The 20,926-nt window shown below is 41.6% G+C and overlaps 1 protein-coding gene across 2 annotated transcripts in view; it reads right to left on the bottom strand.

Moving 5' to 3' along the window:
* The window catches only part of LOC126292208 (esterase FE4-like), a 106,815-nt gene that overhangs the window by 76,415 nt on the left and 9,474 nt on the right, over positions 1 to 20,926 (bottom strand). For both annotated transcript variants that reach the window (XM_049986061.1, XM_049986060.1), the window contains exon 2: positions 20,321 to 20,455. In XM_049986061.1, coding sequence (XP_049842018.1) covers positions 20,321 to 20,455 — 135 coding nt within the window. The remainder of the gene's footprint in view (positions 1 to 20,320; positions 20,456 to 20,926) is intronic.

Below are 20,926 nucleotides of genomic sequence, written 5' to 3'. Positions count from 1 at the left end.
ATGTTATACGGTGGACATAGCAAAATTGAAGTAGAGGTAAACAATTTTGTCTGATTTCACTGAGAGATTACGGTTGCAACAAAAGTTTTAAAATTATCCGCCAGTCTGAAGCACATTTTTCAATAACTTCAAACACATTACTATATGTTGTGTACGACTTCATACACAATGGTAAGAAGATGTGGGCTACACAGTGGTGTGGCAGCTGTGGTCATAGGAAAGCTGGACAGGAGTAGAAATGATCAGCGAATAAGTTCAAATCTCTCTGAGCACTATGGGACTTAACATCTGAGTTCATCAGTGTGCTAGAACTTAGAACTACTTAAACCTAACTAACCTAAGCTCGAAGCAGGATTCGAACCTGCGACTGTAGCGGTCGCGCGGTTCCACACTGAAGCACCTAGAACCGCTGGGCCACACTGGCCGGCAGCGAACAAGTGAACACAGTAAACGGAAGATTCACTTAACTTGTATTACTCGAAGTGTATGAAGGCTCATTGCAAGTATAGGAAGAGGCTTGCTGTATTAAGCATGAACAGTGATGTCATAACGAAAAGGCTGTGAGCATGAGTGGGCTTAGTGGCTGCCACTGGCCATCCTATATTGTGGTGGCAGAGGGCGTTCTTGGCACAGAGCCACTAGAGGCTCTACAAGTTACAAATGGTTAACAAACCAGGTGAAAATAAATCGCTGCATTTTTGGCGGAGTTCTTTTTAGATATTAACCAAAGAAGTTGTGACAGATCTTTTTAAATGGTTACCATGCAAGTGTGGGCACGAAGAGGCTTAATGTTTATAAAAAATAAGTGTGTAGGCTTCATTTTAGAATGGCACTTCCCCTCCAGCGCTCAGCATTTCCCCTACAGCGCCTGCCCACAGTCCCCACCACTACCGATTTCCCCGTGTGTGCTCTGCCGTCTCTTCATGTACTGGCCATGGTATTCTGCATCCACTATACCACAAGAACTAAAATCATATGTGAGATCTGAGTTCTGCCGGTGTATACAATGTTCAAGTAACTCATGGGAATGCAACCATGTGACGTCATCGACAGTTGCTGATATTTCGACAGGTGCATGCCCTGTCATTTTCAGGACGAAACTGCAATTACAACTTGAAAATGGCCGGGTGCGCTCCTGTCGAAATATCGGCAGCTGTCAGCGACGTCACTCGGCTGCACATCCATAAGCTATATGAATAAAATTGGATATTTTAACAACATATGTTTTTCTAAATCGGTTGACAAACTTTGTTGTTGTTGTGGACTTCAGTCTGAAGACTGGTTTGATTCAGCTGTCCACGCTACTCTATTGTTTGAAAGCGTCTTCGTCTCCAAGCAACCTACAACGCTCAGAATCTGGTAAACGTATTTCTCTTTTGGCTTATCTGCTAAATGTATTACTCTTTTGGCCTCCGTCTACGATTTTTATTCCCCGACTCCCCCACCCCCCACCCCTAACCACCCTCCCCGTCTCGAGTTTCCTCCCATACTAAACTGGAGATTCCTTGCTGCCTCACCAATTCTATCATTCTATTTAGTACCTCCTCAATAATTACATGGTCTACCCATCTAATCTTCAGCATTCTTTTGTAACACCAAATTTCAAAAGCTATTCTCCTCTTGTCTAAACTGTTTATCGTTCATGTCTAACTTCCACACACAGATTTTCACCGTGTCATCAGTTTCAGCAAAATGGTCCTCATAATCTAAAAATTGTCTATTAAACGTGCCAACACTGGTCATTTTAATAAATGACATAATCTGCGATCTCGATTGTCATTACTAATTGTTACAATTTTTTTTTTGGTCTTCTGTTTGTATTGGAAGGTCGCGGTAAGCCCACTTATCTTGAGATTTGGTAGTTTCATCATGTGTGATTTTGTGGTTTTAACATGTATGATTTTGTAGTTTTATCAAGTTGTGCAGAGCGTCTTTTCGCTGCCTGTGTTTACTCATATTTCTACTGTGCCAAGGGAGAAGATCACGTAAACTGAATTATTTGATTTTTAGTTTTCTTTCATACTACGTTTGATACAGCGCATGCTAGTGCTCTAAACAAGCTGCAAGGTTTTCATACTTTTTCTGCCACTGTAAATATTCACCTTTAATGTACTGTAACAAAGCCGGCCGGTGTGTCGATCGGTTCTTGGCGCTTCCACCTGGAACCGCGCTGCTGCTACGGCCGCAGGTTCGAATTCTTCCTCGGACGTGGATGTATATGATATCCTTAGGTTAGTTAGGTTTCAGTAGTTCTAAGTCTAGGGGACTGATGACCTCAGATGTTAAGTCTCATAGTGCTTAGAGCCATTTGAACTATTTTTAAACTGTAACAAAAGGGCAAGAGCGCGCTTCACGAGCTGTGGAAAAGATCCCTGATTCTGTGGCGAGCGTGGACGCCTGTCAGTTGTGCAGTGCTACGCAAAGTATCAAAGTAGCGAAGAGTTGAGTTTTAGAGAAACAGGTATGATATTTGTGAATTTGGGTGAAATTATCTGGAATACTTTATTATGGAGATGAAAACTTTTTTGTAAAGCAACTTTATTGATTGTATTTATAGAGAAGGGTTCTGGAGGAATATTGCAAGGTCCCCATACACGTGCAAGAATGGAATTTGTGGTGTCAGAATTATAATTTGAAAGAAGTCTTTGTCTCTTATGTAACTAATAACATTCATGATTTGTGTTACATCGATCTCATTGTTTTCATTATCTCACAAATCACGCAATTGATTGAAATGCCTGTAATTTTTGCAATGAGATACTTTAGTAACTGTTAGAGTCCTCTTATGTTTACAGTCTTTTTTTGGCACTAATCAAACTTTATTTTTTCAAGAACGATCTTCTTCAAAGTGCAACACTCCTCCATCATTATCAGTAAAGTTGATATTTTGTCTCGTGCGCATTGCACGTTGCTGCACACGCAGCCACAGATTGTTTCTGACAAGCAAAGAAAACTTTAGAGTAGATTATTTTTCTTTAGCTGTTGTATTTTCTGATTTCAATTTTCTTTCGAGAACATCGCGTGTTGAGCAAGTGGTAAGCTACTTCTCTTTCAGGGCAGATTTCACTCTGGATTCTTGTGAGTAAACAGTGTTTGGTTAGAATTCTCAGGTGTTGTGCTAAGTAAACACATTAATTTACAGCGAACAGTGCAAATTATCTTAAACAATTACTTTCTACCGTGTATTTTGTGAATATATGAAGTCAGACATTGCACTTCGTGTTACGTAACTTTCATAATGTAATTCAGTGTTGAGTTCCAGTTAAATAGTTTTCACTCAGTACGCAACTAGTTGCTTCTGAGATTTAATTACCTTCATTTCAGTATCTCAAATCCAGCATTTTAGTAAGATTAAAGTTCCGTCTGACGCTAGTGTTCACATGTGCAATACAACCAGCAGTCAGTATCGCTCAGCAATTCAATACGATGTCTAGAGTGAACGTTACACGAAGAAAAAGTTTTTGAAAGAGCAATAATCAGTATCTTGTACATATATATATATATTGCATAGAAAGCTTACAAACCGTTCACACACGTGAATGATTGATATATTGTGTCAACATCTAGTCAACGCGTTCAGCTGTACTTCATGAATACATGTACACTGTGACATTGATTTTACATTTCATGTGACGATACATCATGTTTGTATTACTTATGTATGAATTGATTGTCGCTTGACCAAGCGCTATTAGTCCAGCTTTAGTAGCCCTGGCCTAAAACTGAGTTGTTGTTGTTATGGTCCTCAGTCCGAAACTGGTTTGATGCAGATCTCCAGGCGACTCTACCTTGTGCGTGCCTCTTCAACTCCGAACAAATACTGCACTCTACATCCTTCTGAATCTGCTAAGTGTATTCATCTCTTGGTTTCCCTCTACGATTTTTACCGCCCACACTACCTTTCAGCACTAAATGGGTGATCCCTTGATGCCTGAGAATGTGTCCTACCAACCGATTCCTTCTGTTGGTCAAGTTTTATCACAAATTCCTTGTCTACTCAATTCTACTCAGTACCTCTTCATTAGTTACGTGATCGACCAATCTAACCTTCAGCATTCTTCTGTAGCATCGCATTTCGAAAGCTTCTATTCTCTTTTTATCTAAACTGTTTATCGTCCATGTTTCACTTCCATACATGGCTACACTCCAGACAAATATTTTCGGAAAAGACTTCCTCATAAGTAAATGTATATTCCATGTTAACGAATTTCTCTTCTTCATAAACGCTTCCTTGCCACCGGTCTACGTTTTATATCCTCTCTACTTCGGCCGTCATTTATTTTTCTTCTCAAATAGCAACACTCATTTACTATTTTAAATGTCTCGCTTCCTAATCTAATTGGCTTAGTATTATTGATTTAAATCGACAACATTCCATTATCCTTGGTTTGCTTTTGTTGGTATTCATCTTGTAGCCTCCTTTCAAGACACAGTGCACTCCGTTCAGATGCTCTTCCAAGTGCTTTGTTGTCTCTGACTGAATTAAATGTCATCGGCAGATCTAAAAGTTTTTATTTCTTCTCTAAACTTTAATTCCTAATCCTGTTTGGTTCACTTTACTGCCCGTTCAACGTCCATTTTGAATAACATCTGGGATAGGCTACAGTCCTGTCTCAATCCATTTTCAACCACTTCTTCGCTTTCATAACCCTCGTTTCGTATAAAACTGCCATCTCGTTTCTGTACAAGTTGTAAATAGCGTTTCGCTCCCTGTACTCCCCTGCTACGTTCACAATTTCAAAGACAGTATTCCAGTAAACACCATCAAAAGCTTTTTCTAAGTCCACAAATGAAGGAAATTTAGGTTTGCTCTTCCTTAACCTATTTTCTAAGATATGTCGTAGGCTCAGTACTGCCTCGCATGTACCTACGTTTCTTCGGAACCCAAACTGATCTTCCCGAGGTCTGCTTCTACCAGTTTTCCAGTCTTCTGTGAAGAATTCGTGTTAGTATTTTGCTCTGAAATTTTCACACCTGTCATCAACTACTTTATTTGGAATTGAGTATTTCACCGGTCTCATACATCTTGCTCACCGGATGGCAGAGTTCTGTCATGGCTTTTGTCATTGCTGCCTCTCTCAAGGCTATCAGTATTTCTGACGGCATATCGTCTACTCCCGGGGCCTTGTTTCGACTAAGGTCTTTCGAAGCTTTGTCAAATTCTTCCCGCAGTATATCTCCCATCTCATCTTCATGTACGTCCACTGCCCTTTCTATAAAATTGTTTTCATGTCCATCTCCCTTGTATAGACCTTCTATATACTTCTTTCATATTTCAGCTTTCTCTTCTTTGTTTAGGACTGCTTACAATCTGAGCTCTTGATATTGATACAGCTGCTTCTCTTTTTCCCAAAGCCCCCTTTATCTTTTCGGTAGGCGGTATCTGTCTTTTACCTAGTGAAATATTCTTCTGAATTCTTACATTTGTCCTCTAGCAATTCCTGCTTAGCAACTGCGCACTTCCTTTCGAACACATTTTTATAGGTTTGTAGTCAATTTCGCCTGCTTCATGTGCTGCAGTTTTTTCTCCTTTCATCAATTAAAATCAACATCTCTTATGTTAGCCAAGGATTCCTACTCGGCCTTGTCTTTTTACTTACTTGACCCTCTGCTGTCTGCACGTTTTCATCTCATAAAGCAACTCATTCGTCTTCTACTGCATTTCCTTCGCCTGCTGTAGTAAACAGTTGTATAATGCTACCTCTGGAACTCCCAAAAACCTCTAGTTCTTTAAGCTTATCCAGGTCCCATCTCCATAATTTTCTACCCTTTTCCAGTTTCTTGACTTTTAATCTGTTAATTGACAACCAATAAACTGTGATCAGAGTCCTCATCTGTCCCTGGAAATGTCTTACAATTTAAAATCTGGTTCCTAAATTTCTGTCTAACCATTACATAATTAATCTGAAACCTTTCGGTGTCTCCAGGCCTCTTCCAAGTATACAGCCTTCTTTTATTATTCTCACCAGGTGTTAGCGATGACTAATTATGTTCCATACAAAATTCTACCAGGCGGCTTCCTCTTTCATTTCGTTACCGTTCCATATTCAAAAAATGGTTCAAATGGCTCTGAGCACTATGGGACTTAACATCTGTGGTCATCAGTCCCCTAGAACTTAGAACTACTTAACCTAACTAACCTAAGGACATCACACACATCCATGCCCGAGGCAGGATTCGAACCTGCGACCGTAGCGGTCACGCGGTTCCAGACGGAAGCGCTTAGAACCGCACGGCGTTCCATATTCACCTACCATTTTTTCTTCTCTTCCTTTTCCCACTATTGAGTTCCAGTCCCACATGACGATTAAATTTTCGTCTCCTTTTACTGTCTGAATAATTTCTTTTATCTCATCATACATTTCTTCAATCACCTCGTCGTCTGCGGAGCTAGTCGTCTTGTAAACTTGTACTACAGTGGAGGCTTCGTGTCTATCTTGGCTACGATAATGCTCTCAATATGCTGTTCATACTGACTTACCCGCATTCCTATTTTCTTATTCGCTATTACCCTGTTTGATTTTGTATTTATAACCCTGTATTCACCTGACCAGGAGTCGTGTTCTTCCTGCCACAGAACTTCACTAATTTCCAACATATCTAACTTCAGTCTGTTCATTTCCCTTTTTACGTATACTAATCTACTTGCCCGGTTAAGTGATCTAACATTCGACGCTCCAATCCGTAGAACACGTTTTGTATCTACTGATGATGACATCCTCCTAAATGGTCCCTGCCCGGACATCTTACTGGTGATGGGTGGAGAGGGGGGGGGGGACTATTTTACCTCCGGAATATTTTACCCAAGAGGACGCCATCATCATTTGATCACACAGTCGAACTGCAAGTCCTCGGGAAATATTACGGCAATTCTTTCCCCTTGTTTCCAGCCGTTCGCATTACCAGCACAGGAATGGCGTTCTGGTTCATGTTACAAGGTTACATCAATCAATTATCCCGACTGTTTCCCTTAAACCTGCTGAAAACGCCGCTCTAGAAACGTATCTGTGATGGAATTACAATGAAGAATTTGTTCTCCAGTTTGCTGGTCCAGTCCTGACTTCATGCTGCAAATATGCAGGTGGACTCTCTTGGTTCAGATTCGTAACATGGACTGCGAAAGATCGTTGAGTTTAATTTTTGGAGCTAGCTTGAATCACCAGTCTGGGGGATCTTTTTCTGCCCCGTCTTTCTTAACAAGCGAGCTCGCGATTGGTTCCCTCAGCCCTCACGCTCGTGCAAACTTTAGACTTGGAACCGATGGAAAAATGTGAGCAAAGTAAGCAGGCGTTCTCCTATTCTCTCACTGGAGAAGAGACCTGGTACTTATGAAAAATACATCTTCTCAGTTGGTCCACTCGCCCCCTCCAAGTTTTTTCGGATACTGCACGGAGGCGAGGCAGTTTGGATTTTGTGGGGGTTGGGTTGGGTTGTTTTGGGGGAGGAGACCAAACAGCGAAGTCATCGGTCTCATCGGATTAGGGAAGGATGGGGAACGATGTCGGCTTTGGCCTTTTCTAAGGAACCATCCCGGCATTTGCCTGAAGAGATTTAGAGAAATCGCGGAAAACCTAAATCAGGATGGCCGCAAGCTGGGTTGAACCACCGTCCCCCGAATGCGAGTCCAGTGTGCTGACCACTCCGCCACCTCGCTCGGTGGATTTTGTGCAGTACTAGTCAGTCGCAGGGCAGTCGCTGTTCTGGGGTCAGGTGAGTGTGACTAACCGCTTCTGTGCGCCCTTGGACGGTGAGTTTAAGTGCTCGTTAGTTGAAATTTTTCGTGTAATAGATTTTCTGTAACTGGGAAAGTCGTTTATCAGAAAAATTATGTGAGTGACAACCTTGCTATTGTTTAACTAGATTCAAATGGGGCCGACTCTATTCTTGATCGTGTCACAATTCACTTCACGCATCGCGATGTCGGTTAACTCCCATGTCTCTTTTCACTGTGCATCACAAGCCTTTTTGATAACTCAAATTTTACTAGAAAGTGGTGAATTTCGCCTACAGTTATTCCGTGAATTTTTGAATCTCTCTATGCGAGGAATTAAACGCCCGTGTTGCGTTTCTTAGTCAATACGCTCCAGTTTGCGATTAAGTGTCAATTTCGTTTCAAATGAGTTCACTAAGCTTCTGCCCGAAGAGCGTATCAGCAAGCTACCCCACATCCCATGGTCATTAACATCAGGCGCCCCGTAAGAGCTAGGAAACATTTTGTAAGGTTCAATCACTCATTAATCGATCTGCAGTCCGGAAGTTAAATATCCGTTGCTTGGTTTCTTGGTGATAGAACACAGGACTAAATTCAGTTAATGTTTATCTGACTTCAGAAAACTCGGCATTCAGTTGAAGACAAAGGAGGATATGCAGTGGTCCACTCATTAGGAAGCTCGTAGATGCGAAAAGCAACCGGTATATGGAAAAACTGCATCCCACCGAAGAACCAGTTACCAGTGTTTGGACGTTTTCAATATTTTGTGAGCAGCGGGCGTCTTTTAGTATTTTCTTCTAAAAGTTTTTTTTTTTTCTAAGGAATTTTTGTGTGCATGGCTGAATACAGTGACGTGAAAAAAAGTAATGGGATGCATCCTAATGTCGTGTAGGACCTCCGTTTGCCTGGTGTAGAGCAGCACTCTGACGTGGCGTGGACTCAAAAAAATCGCTGAAAGTCCCCTATAGAAATATTGAGCCATGTTGCCTCCATAGCCGTCCGTAATTGAGAAAGTTTGGCCCGTGCTAGTTTTTGTGCACAAACGTAACTCTCGATAATGTCACATTAATGTTCGGTGGCATTCATGTCGTGCGATCTGTGTGATCCAATCTTTCGCTCGAATGGTCCAGAATCTTCTGACGTGGCACAGTATCATTATGGCGCATTGTCATCCATAAAAATTACATCGTTGTTTGCGAACATTATGAATGGCTGCAAATGGTCTGCAAGTAGTCAAGCATAACCATTTCTATTCAATGAACTGCTCTGATGGTCCAGAGGCCACAGTCTATTCCATGTAAACACAGCCGATGCCATTAAGGAGCCACCACCGGTTAGCACAGTACCTTGTTGATATCTCGCGTCCATGGCTTCGTAGGGTCTGCGCCACACCCTCGAAACCTAGAACCAGCACTGAAATCGAGACTCATATGGTGAGGAGACGGTTTTCCAGTCGTATAAGGTCCAGCCGATATGGTCAGAAGAGGCGCTGGAGGCTTTCCCTTGCTGATAGCAAAGCCATTCCTGTCGGTCGTCTGCTGCCATAGCCCGCGAACGCCCAATTTCGCCGCACTGACCCAACGGATACGTTCGTCGTACATCCCACATTCATGCCTGCGGTTATTTCTCACAGGCTGCTTGTCTGTTAGCAGTAAAAATTCTACGCAAACACAGTTGCTCTCGGTGGTGAAGTAAAGGCCATATGTCTGCGTTGTTCGTTGTAGCGCCTGAAATTTGGTGCTTTCGTCACACTTTTGACACTGTAGATCTCGGAATATTGAATTTCTTTACTATTCCCGAAATGGAATGTCCCAAGCGTCTAGCTTCGACTAATATTCTGCGTAGTGCGTCTGTTAGTTATAGTCGAGTGGCTATGATCACGTCAGAAACATTTTCACATGAATCACATTAGTACGAATGACAGCTCAGCTAATGGACTGCCATTTTATACCCTGAGTGCAGGATACTACTGCCATATGTATATGTATATATGTTTATGCCATGACTCTGTATACAAGGTGGTCTATTGATCGTGACGGGGCCAAATATCTCACGAAATAAACGTCAAACGAAAAAACTACAAAGAACGAAACTTGTCTAACTTGAAGGAGGAAACCAGATGGCGCCATCGTTGGCCCGCTACATGGCGCTGCCATAGGTCAAACGAATATCAACTGCGTTTTTTTAAAATAGGAACCCCCATCTTTATTACATATTCGTGTAGTATATAAAGAAATATGAATGTTTTAGATGGACTACTTTTTTCGCTTTGTCATAGATGGCGCTGTAATAGTCGCAAAATTGTAAGTACGTGGTATCACGCAACATTCCGCCATTGCGTACAGTATTTGCTTCGTGGTACATTACCCGTGTTAAAATGGACCGTTTAGCAAATGCGGAAGAGGTCCATATGGCTATTGTGATCAAAATTCCCAACGGGCGTGTGCTATGTATGCTGCTCCGTATCCTGGACGACATCATCCAAGTGTCCGGATCCTTCGCCCGATAGCTACGTTATTTAAGGAAACAGGAAGCGTTCAGTCACATGTGACAGTCAACCACGACCTGGAACAAAAGATGATGCTGAAGTAGGTGTTTTAGCTGCTGTTGCGGCTAATCCACACATTATTATTAGACAAATTGCGCGAGACTCGGGAATCTCAAAAACGTCGGTGCTGAGAATGATACATCAACATCGATTGCACGATCTTATTTCTATGCACCAGGAATTGCATGGCTACGACCATGAACGCCGTGTAGAGTTCTGCCACTGGGCACAAGAGAAATTTCGGGACGATGACAGATTTTTTGCTCGCGTTCTATTTAGCGACGAAGCGTCATTCACCAACAGCGGCAACGTAAACCGGCATAATATGCACTATTGGGCAACGGAAAATCCGCGATGTGTGCGACAAATGGAACATCAGCGACCTTGGCGGGTTACTGTATGGTGGGGCTTTATGGGAGGAAGGATGATTGGCCTCCATTTTATCGATGGCAGTGCAATGTATGCTGATTTCCTACGTAATGTTCTACCGATGCTACTACATGCTGTTTCACTGCATGACAGAATGGCGATGAACTTCCAACATGGTGGATGTCCGGTATATGGCTCGCGTGCGGTTGAAGCGGTGTCGAATAGCATATTTCGTGACAGGTGGATTCGTCGTCGAAGCACCATACCATGGCCCGCACGTTCACCGGATCTGACGTCCCTGGGTTTCTTTCGGTGGGGAAAGTTGAAGGATATTTGCTACCGTAGTCCACCGACAACGCCTGACAACATGCGTCAGAGCATTGTCAATGCATGTGCGAACATTACGGAAGGCGAACTACTCGCTGTTGAGAGTAATGTCGTTACATGTATTGCCAAATGCATTCAGGTTGACGGACATCATTTTGAGCATTTACTGCAATAATGTCGTTACAGGTAATCACGCTGTAACAGCATGCGTTCTCAGAAATGATAAGTTCACAAAGGTACATGTATCACATTGGAACAAGCGAAATAAAATGTTCAAACGTACCTACGTTAGGTATTTTAATTTAAAAAACCTACCTGTTACCAACTGTTCGTCCAAAATTGTGAGCCATATGACAAAGCGCAAAAAGTGGTCCAACTAAAACATTCATATTTCTTTGCGCACTACACGAATATGTAATAAAAATGGGGGTTCCTATTTAGAAAAACACAGTTCATATCCGTTTTACCTATGGCAGCGCCATGTAGAGGGCCAACCATAGCGCCATCTGGTTTCCCCCTTCAGGCTAGACAAGTTTCGTTCTTTGTAGTTTTTTCGTTTGACGCTTGTTTCGTGAGATATTTGGCCCGGTCACTATCAATGGACCACCCTGTGTATTACCAATGTTATAGCTGTCCTATCGATGTTGTATCCCTTCCACAGGTGTTTCTCCGCTATCTTCTTTCACGCATTTTGACATGAACAAATGTGATGGTGACGAATCGATTTTTGTGCTTATGTAATTTGGGAGAAACCTAAAGCCTGCACGTCATCACGATAAGGTCGAACAGTGTCTTTGACCTTGGCGATTCGCTATATCTCCGTCGCTGACTCACAGTCGAGCTTTAAGTGGAACATCAACCGAAGTCGCTGCAGGAAACGTTATCTTTCCAGATTGTATCGCAGAAGATAGCTACTGTATCCTGTGCGTCCAAGCTACGCTTCGAACTTGTGGAAGCTGAACCAGAAATGCGAGCTCCACGAAATGCTGAAAGAGCAGTGAGAGCCTGTAAACTGTACGTAGTAAACTCTGTAAAGTGCCAAAACAGTGGATGGAGGCGTTACAGCCACGAAAAAAAAAAGGTTCAAATGGCTCTGAGCACTATGGGACTCAACTGCTGTGGTCATCAGTCCCCTAGAACTTAGAACTACTTAAACCTAACTAACCTAAGGACATCACACACATCCATGCCCGAGGCAGGATTCGAACCTGCGACCGTAGCAGAGCCACGAAGAAGGTTGGCGTCAGAAAGATACAGAGCCACTCATAATGTTCACTGATGTCAGTTCCTTGAGGCAGTGCCGGCCTGGGTGGCCGAGCGGTTGTAGGCGCTACAGTCTGGAACCGCGCGATCGCTACGGTCGCAAGTTCGAATCCTGCCTCGGGCATGGATGTGTGTGATGTCCTTAGGTTAGTTAGGTTTAAGTAGTTTAAGTTCTAGGGGACTGATGACCTCAGAAGTTGAGTTCCATAGTGCTCAGAGCTATTTTAACCTTGAGGAAGAACAGAACGTGAACACATGGGGTAAAAAATTAGTCGTCCACAGCAGATATCACAATAATACCGCCTAAGGTTGATTGAAGCAGTGATGATGCCCTGAATACTGCGAGTAAGAGGAGCACAGTAGGTATGAAAGATCGAAAGATAAATTTCGATATTTATAGAATAGAGTGTCAACGTACTAAACATCGAAGATGAAAAATATGAATGCTTCCTTGTATTGGTGCAAAATTTACTTTTAAAATTCAAGTTAAGTATGATTGCTTGTGTTATGTAGAGGAGTGAGGAGTGGGTTTTACGAATTAATAAAAAGCTAAGTAAAACCAAATTTAATTATAAATTATTTCACATATAGAGAGAGAAATCTTAGGGGAAATAAGAAAAAAGTTATACTAGAACATATGAATAAATAGAACAAAACCAAAATACAGATACAATAAATGATAAAATAACGGTATGTTTAGGGGATTAAACGAAAAAATTGTCATGTTCTGCACTTAATCTACTTCTCTGAGCATAAGTCACTTGACCAGCTTTTGAAAATACTCTTTCAGCTGGTACTGCAGTCGGTGCAGCAGATAAATAACTCCTAGCTATCTCATCAAGTTACCTTCCATTCGGAAAGTGGGTGCACTCAACGATTGTTATGTGGCTTATAAATTATAGACTGCAGCAATCAGTCATCCTTTTTTAGATTTTAATACGCAAATCCAGATATCGGCTAGTGGTTATCCATTCTCAATGCACTGTTCTTTGATTGAGTATTCAAAGAAATGTGACTGATGCCCGATCAACAGGGACTAACATGCATCGAGAATAGAAAATAGTGCATTGAGAATGGCTAGACACTAGCCGAAATCTGGATTTGCGTAATAAAATAAAAAGGGACCACTGATTGCTCCACTCTATAATTTATAATCCTACCAATCTCATATTGACTGCAACGTGCTTGAGACATTTCCTTCCAGATTATCAATTAGTTGTGTCCTAACGGTCCAGAAGGTGGTGTTCGTGAAAACACGAATAATTCGGGAGAAGTGTCTTCAGTGCGTAGAATTATTCTCCTTTTTTTAGTTTCCACATTTCTAATATTTCGACCAATCTTACTTTCGAGTGAGAGGAGTTTACGAAAATACAAAACTGACAATGGTCAAAATTTCTCTAAGAGCTCCAAAGTAAACTGTAGGTTTTTGTTGTAAATATTTCAGTATTAAAAAGAAACAAGAGTTGAGTTTTCTCTGTTATTAGATACTGATAATAATAATATTATCCGATTATCCATTTACATCGCCAGAAAATATCGATGTTACCAAACATCGGCTTTATAGATATTGATTAAAAATGTAGGGTTACTGATACTGACATACTCGCATTTAGATTTATCGCTGACCAATAACCCAACCCACAGGCCGCAGATTTCTTCAGTAATATCATAAACACTGAAGCCAGTCTTTTATGATTGCCTAATGTAGTGCTACCAACCTGCGGAGCTGATATGTGCTTTATTTCACCTGCCATGCCATGTAGTCCCAGACATTTTTTATGAGACTAAAATCGGGTGATTCAGTGGGTAGTTTGATACCTGACTGTTCCCAAAAACCAGGACCATATGTGTGCAGCCTTGGTAATACTGATGTCGTCATCTCAAAATACAGGAATGGTGACAGTATGCTCATCATCAACATGTTAAAGGAAGGACTACATTTCGTTACCGATAGTGTCAAAATAAACATCCTGTTAAATGTCCACATTAATGTGAAATATTAGGACGAAGTAATTGTAGAGACGACAATACCAAACCATCACAGAGCCACTGTGTTGGCGTAAGCTGCCGCAGCACGCCGTAGTAGGCGATGGATCAAGTGCACCCATCACGAGAGAGGCCAGAGATACCCCGACAAGACACATGCGACCAACGCCTCTCAATATCGTATATTTAGGTCGCCACCGCTAACCGGAGAGCCTTACTGCCTCCATCTTCCAGTTGGCCCCTGTTAGTGTACTTGCTGCGTGGGCTTACTTCGTAACAGGCTACGACAGTACATAGCGACCAGATTAGTGACTATATCAGGACCATCAGTGAAACTAAAGTTTATAGTAGCAAGGCTACTGATTTTGTCTGCAAGAGAACTGTCGCTGATGAGCTTGTACATATCACATGGACTCTATTCAAAATAAGTAAATACATCAAGTTAATGTAAATGAAGAGCCACATTAATCCACATGTGCATTTGTGTTATATAAAGAGGATACTGTCCACACATAACAACATCCTCTTCCTTGCTTCCTTTCAGTATCAGACTCAATAGCTGAATCGACCTGGGCTCTGATTACCTTTTCTGATAAAAAAAAGGGCTGGATTGCCTTCTAGCCTGCTCCACAAAACTGTTCATTTCGTTCGTTTATTTTACTAAATTATCATACAGATCTTGTGTATAGTAAAATGGAAGAAATTGATAACACTGCGCTGTTGTGACATGACCAAAACATTAAGCTTTTAGAAAATTTGAGTATCTAGCAAGTGCAGAACGTGTGTCAAAGGCTTCACACTGAATGAACGCCTGGGAAAGTGGAGTGGCCGAACTGTTAGGTTAGATGAACTGCAAAACCTTAACCTGTTTCTTGGCTGTTCCACTAAGCCCTCACAGCAAAAGCAGCGTATTCCAGATCTGTGAGCTAAGTCTGCACAGAAACGAGAATAACACATGAAGCCTGGTTGGTGGTTGTTTTACAAACTCTGCGTAATTCTGTGAGCGGCAACACACAACTATGGCCCTTACACATCTCGCTACTCCAGTACAAATGGAGACGGCTGAGTGCCGTCTGTTTTGACACAGAGCAGGGAACCCCACTCTCACTGCCGACTAACGTCATATTCAGTTGCAATGGATTTTTACGAGGGTCGCTGTAAGGATTGATTACAAAACCAGTCTGGGTCAAAAATAGGTCTGACCACTATGGGACTTAACATCTGAGGTGATCAGTTCCCTATAACTTAGAACTACTTAAACCTAACTAACCTAAGGACGTCACTCACATCCATGCCCCAGGCAGTGTTCGAACCTGTGACCGTAGAGGTCGCGCGGTTCCAGACTTAAGCGCCTAGAACCGCTACGTCACAGCGGCCGGTCATTCTTTATCAGAAACATGCATTTTTCCCTGGAGCTATAAAACGCTGAAAACGTTATTATATTCCTTCTTATGGATACCTAAACCATTCACACGTCATTATATAAACTTACTTTTCAGCCTAGAAACAAGCAATTTTTTTAAAAGTACAATTGTCTCTGACACAAGATCTGTTTGTCATTAAGTTTAGATGGGAGTAAGGACAAATAACGCGATATCGGCAGTGATTATACTTCAATAATGGTATAGTGTGCCAATGTATGAGGTGTATTAGGTAGATAATGCAATAGATTTTAATTCTCGCCCAGTTTCTATTGAAAAATGGGGAATTTGTTGTGGGGCATTGTAGAATATTCTCACTTCACTCCCTATAGTTTCATAAAGTTCCGATTGCTGGAGCCACTATACATCGCCTTCAAAATGGTGTCTGTAACGGAAGTGCTTTCCAAAAAGATAGCTATCTCTGATTTGATTCTGTTTCTTATGTGAAATTAAAAGCAAATCCTTATAGTTGGACACAATGAGTTAAACATTTTCAAGCCGTGCAACATCAGAGCATATACCGACATCTGTGATGTCCAGTAAAATAGTTCAGTGACAGGGCCTGTTAATGTGCTTTCCTCTCACATCCTCTAGAGTGATGTTGATCGAGGTCTGGCATTGCTGTAAGGCGTACGGTGAACCTAGAGTAACTGAATGGAAACCGAGACAAGTAGATCTGTATTTGTCCCATCAGTGGTCACTTGAGCTTTATAACAGAAAGAGACCTCATGTGTAAAACGCCCACCACACAGTGGACTGCACCGTTATAACCACTTGCTCTCTATCCATTGTTTTATGCAGCGTTCGGTATTTCATATTATCAGTTATGATGGGACCCACGGAATAGGAGCCTTCGCCAAATAGGAGCCTCCAATACCACCTTGGAGCACTGACGTAGTACTGTTGTAGTATGTATTCAATAGCAGAAAATGGTATAACAAGTGTAGGATTCGTTATGAATAGGAAGGTAGGGCAGAGGGTGTGTTACTGTGAACAGTTCAGTGACCCGGTTGTTCTAATCAGAATCGACAGCAGACCAACACTGACAACGATAGTTCAGTTATACATGCTGACGTCGCAAGCTGAAGATGAACAGATAGAGAAAGTGTATGAGGATATTGAAAGGGTAATGCAGTATGTAAAGGGGGACGAAAATCTAATAGTCATGGGCGACTGGAATGCAGTTGTAGGGGAAGGAGTAGAAAAAAAGGTTACAGGAAAATATGGGCTTGGGACAAGGAATGAAAGAGGAGAAAGACTAATTGAGTTCTGTAACAAGTTTCAGCTAGTAATAGCGAATACCCTGTTTAAGAATCACAAGAGGAGGAGGTATACTTGGAAAAGGCCAGGAGATACGGGAAGATTTCAGTTAGATTACATCATGGTCAGACAGAGATTCTAAAATCAGATACTGGATTGTAAGGCGTACCCAGCAGCAGATATAGACTCAGATCACAATATAGTAGTGATGAAGAGTAGTCTGAAGTTCAAGACATTAGTCAGGAAGAATCAATACGCTAAGAAGTGGGATATGGAAGTTCTAAGGAATGACGAGATACGTTTGAAGTTCTCTAACGCTATAGATACAGCAATACGGAATAGCGCAGTAGGCAACACAGTTGAAGAGGAATGGATATCTCTAAAAAGGGCCATCAAAGAAGTTGGGAAGGAAAACATAGGTACAAAGAAGGTAGCTGCGAAGAAACCATGGGTAACAGAAGAAATACTTCAGTTGATTGATGAAAGGAGAAAGTACAAACATGTTCCGGGAAAACCAGGAATACAGAAATACAAGTCGCTGAGGAATGAAATAAATAGGAAGTGCAGGGAAGCTAAGACGAAATGGCTGCAGGAAAAATGTGAAGACATCGAAACAGATATTATTGTCGGAAGGACAGACTCAGCATACAGGAAAGTAAAAACAACCTTTGGTGACATTAAAAGCAACGGTGGTAACAGTAAGAGTGCAACGGGAATTCCACTGTTAAATGCAGAGGAGAGAGCAGATAGGTGGAAAGAATACATTGAAAGCCTCTATGAGGGTGAAGATTTGTCTGATGTAATAGAAGAAGAAAAAGGAGTCGACTTAGAAGAGATAGGGGACCCAGTATTAGAATCGGAATTTAAAAGAGCTTTGGAGGACTTAACGGTCAAATAAGGCAGAAGGGATAGATAACATTCCATCAGAATTTCTAAAATCATTATGGGAAGTGGCAACAAAACGACTGTTCACGTTGGTGTGTAGAATATATGAGTCTGGCTGCATACCATCTGACTTTCGGAAAAGCATCATCCACACAATTCCGAAGACAGCAAGGGCTGAAAAGTGCGAGAATTATCTGCACAATCAGCTTAACAGCTCATGCATCGAAGCTGCTTACAAGAATAATATACAGATGATTGGAAAATAAAATTGAGAATGCGCTAGGTGACGATCAGTTTGGCTTTAGGAAAAGTAAAGGCACGACAGAGGCAATTTTGACGTTACGGCTAATAATGGAAGCAAGGCTAAAGAAAAATCAAGACACGTTCATAGGATTTGTCGGCCTGGAAAAAGCGTTCGACAATATAAAATGGTGCAAGCTGTTCGAGATTCTGAAAAACGTAGGGGTAAGCTATAGGGAGAGACGGGTCATATACAATATGTACAACAACCAAGAGGGAATAATAAGAGTAGACGATCAAGAACGAAGTGCCCGTATTAAGAAGAGAGTAAGACAAGGCTGTAGCCTTTCGCCCCTACTCTTCAATCTGTACATCGAGGAAGCAATGATGGAAATAAAAGAAAGATTCAGGAGTGGAATTAAAATACAAGGTGAAAGGATATCAATGATACGATTCGCTGATGACACTGCTATCCTGAGTGAAAGTGAAGAAGAATTAAATGATCTGCTGAACGGAATGAACAGTCAAATGAGTACACAGTATGGTTTGAGAGTAAATCGGAGAAAGACGAAGGTAATGAGAAGTAGTAGAAATGAGAACAGCGAGAAACTTAACATCAGGATTGATGGTCACGAAGTCAATGAAGTTAAGGAATTCTGCTACCTAAGCAGTAAAATAACCAATGACGGACGGAGCAAGGAGAACATCAAAAGCAGTCTCGCTATGGCAAAAAAGGCATTTCTGGCCAAGAGAAGTCTACTAATATCAAATACCGGCCTTAATTTGAGGAAGAAATTTCTGAGGATGTACGTCTGGAGTACAGCATTGTATGGTAGTGAAACATGGACTGTGGGGTAACCGGAACAGAAGAGAATCGAAGCATTTGAGATGTGGTGCTCTAGACGAATGTTGAAAATTAGGTGGACTGATAAGGTAAGGACTGAGGAGGTTCTACGCAGTATCGGAGAGGAAAGGAATATGTGGAAAACACTGATAAGGAGAAGGGACAGGATGATAGGACATCTGCTAAGACATGAGGGAATGACTTCCATGGTACTAGAGGGAGCTGTAGAGGGCAAAAACTGTAGAGGAAGACAGAGATTGGAATACGTCAAGCAAATAATCGAGGACGCAGGTTGCAAGTGCTACTCTGAGATGAAGAGGTTAGCACAGTGGAGGAATTCGTGGCTGGCCGCATCAAACCAGTCAGTAGACCGACGACCAAAAAAAAAAAAAAATTTGGAGTAATTTGTTGCCTAAACAATCAGAGACTTTCCTGTTGTCCGGTATTTTTAGTAACGAGCAAAAAAAGTGATTGCAACGTGCATGTACCTGGAATTTTTTATGAACACATTTTCCTATGGGTATAAAGCTCTTGCCTCCTGTGGTATTTGCTTTGAGAGATCGAGGCTCAGTTCGTGTATTGTAGTGATGTTAAACTATTAACCTCTCTTTTAATTCGATACCACGTTTCGTTGATTGACGCTATATTTGGCTAAGTATATTCCCTGCTCTTTTTGACTTTTGTATTAATAATGATTTTTGGCTTTCTGCATTGGGATCTATTTTTTAAGCTGAGCTATAAATGCCAAATGAAGTTTCCGGTACCTGTTAAAGTTAGTTCTTGTTGATTTTGATTAATTGCGTCTTTGAAACCGACCATTACATAATGTTTCCCTGATTATGCCCTTTTGTATATTTGGGCTATTATCGTGATTTTGAGGTTGTTATGTTACTGTCACCCCGTCCAAAGCCTCCTGCTTCGAGCGGTTGTCCTTGTAATTTCAAAATTTATTTTTAAGAATTTGTGCGACTTTGCATTGGTCACCAATTTGAAAACATTTTTGTGTAGGATACTAGAACTTTTCATGATGTCATTGGTCAAAATCAATGAACACGCCTTGAACACTTTTTCACTCTATCCTATGTAAGTTTTAACATAGGTAATGTTTTTATTCAGCTGTTGTACCTGAATGCAGTGAGATCTGATATCAGTTAACCTATATGCATTCCTGTGAAGAAGAGAATCAGGAACAATTTACTGGGTGGAAGAAGAAAGGACAGGAACATTGTGCACTCCAACACGTGTGGCAGGAGAATTTCCACTAACGTGGGTAACCAGTTCCGTACTGATTAAAAATAGCAATGGTTAGTATCTAATAAGTTGTTCATTGTTGTGGACCGTTATTGTAGACCAAAATAGACTGTGGTACTCAGAATGGCGATCCTTTGATTACATGGCAAACCAGAGTGGTGGTTGGAGCTATTTTGGCAGTGCAGTGCTTAGTAGTGAGAAGAGATGTAATGTACCTTAGGCGTGCAGACGTTAATGAAGAGGCAGTCCTCGTCGCCTACATACTTCCCCGTCATGTCGATCTGCGGAGCGATGTTGCCAGGTTTGGTGGCGTCCCGGACTCCACTCCACCCAGCTGCTGGCTGCGGTGGCTGCAAAACAACAACACTCACATCGATCAAGCTGCAGCTGCAAGCAAGTCAACACACACACACACACACACACACACACACACACACACAGAGAGAGAGAGAGAGAGAGAGAGAGAGAGAGAGAGAGAGAGAGAGAGGAGGGTATGCTGAGTTCTATGAGGCGTTCACATAGAACCTTAGTTTCTAAATACAGTTAAAAAAACTGTGCAACATAGACATCTGTATTTTACAGCATCATTTAAAGCAACTCAAAAGGTTTTGTGTGGATTCTTTGAATTGTTTCTGCTTCTAAACAATTACCAGAAATTACTACACCTCAAGAGGAAGTCCAAGATGTGGTATGTGGAAGAGGAGTCACCCATTGCTGTAGAAATTTCTGCCTTGAATTTGAGAGGGAACCACCACACTTTAAGATGATTAAGGCTTGATACATCAAGTTCCTAGACACTGTGCAAGCGGACAGCATCATGA

This window comes from Schistocerca gregaria, chromosome 9 (assembly GCF_023897955.1).
Source record: "Schistocerca gregaria isolate iqSchGreg1 chromosome 9, iqSchGreg1.2, whole genome shotgun sequence".
Lineage (NCBI taxonomy): Eukaryota > Metazoa > Arthropoda > Insecta > Orthoptera > Acrididae > Schistocerca > Schistocerca gregaria.
Note: the sequence above shows the minus strand (reverse complement) of the source record. Positions and strands in the feature narration are given on the sequence as shown.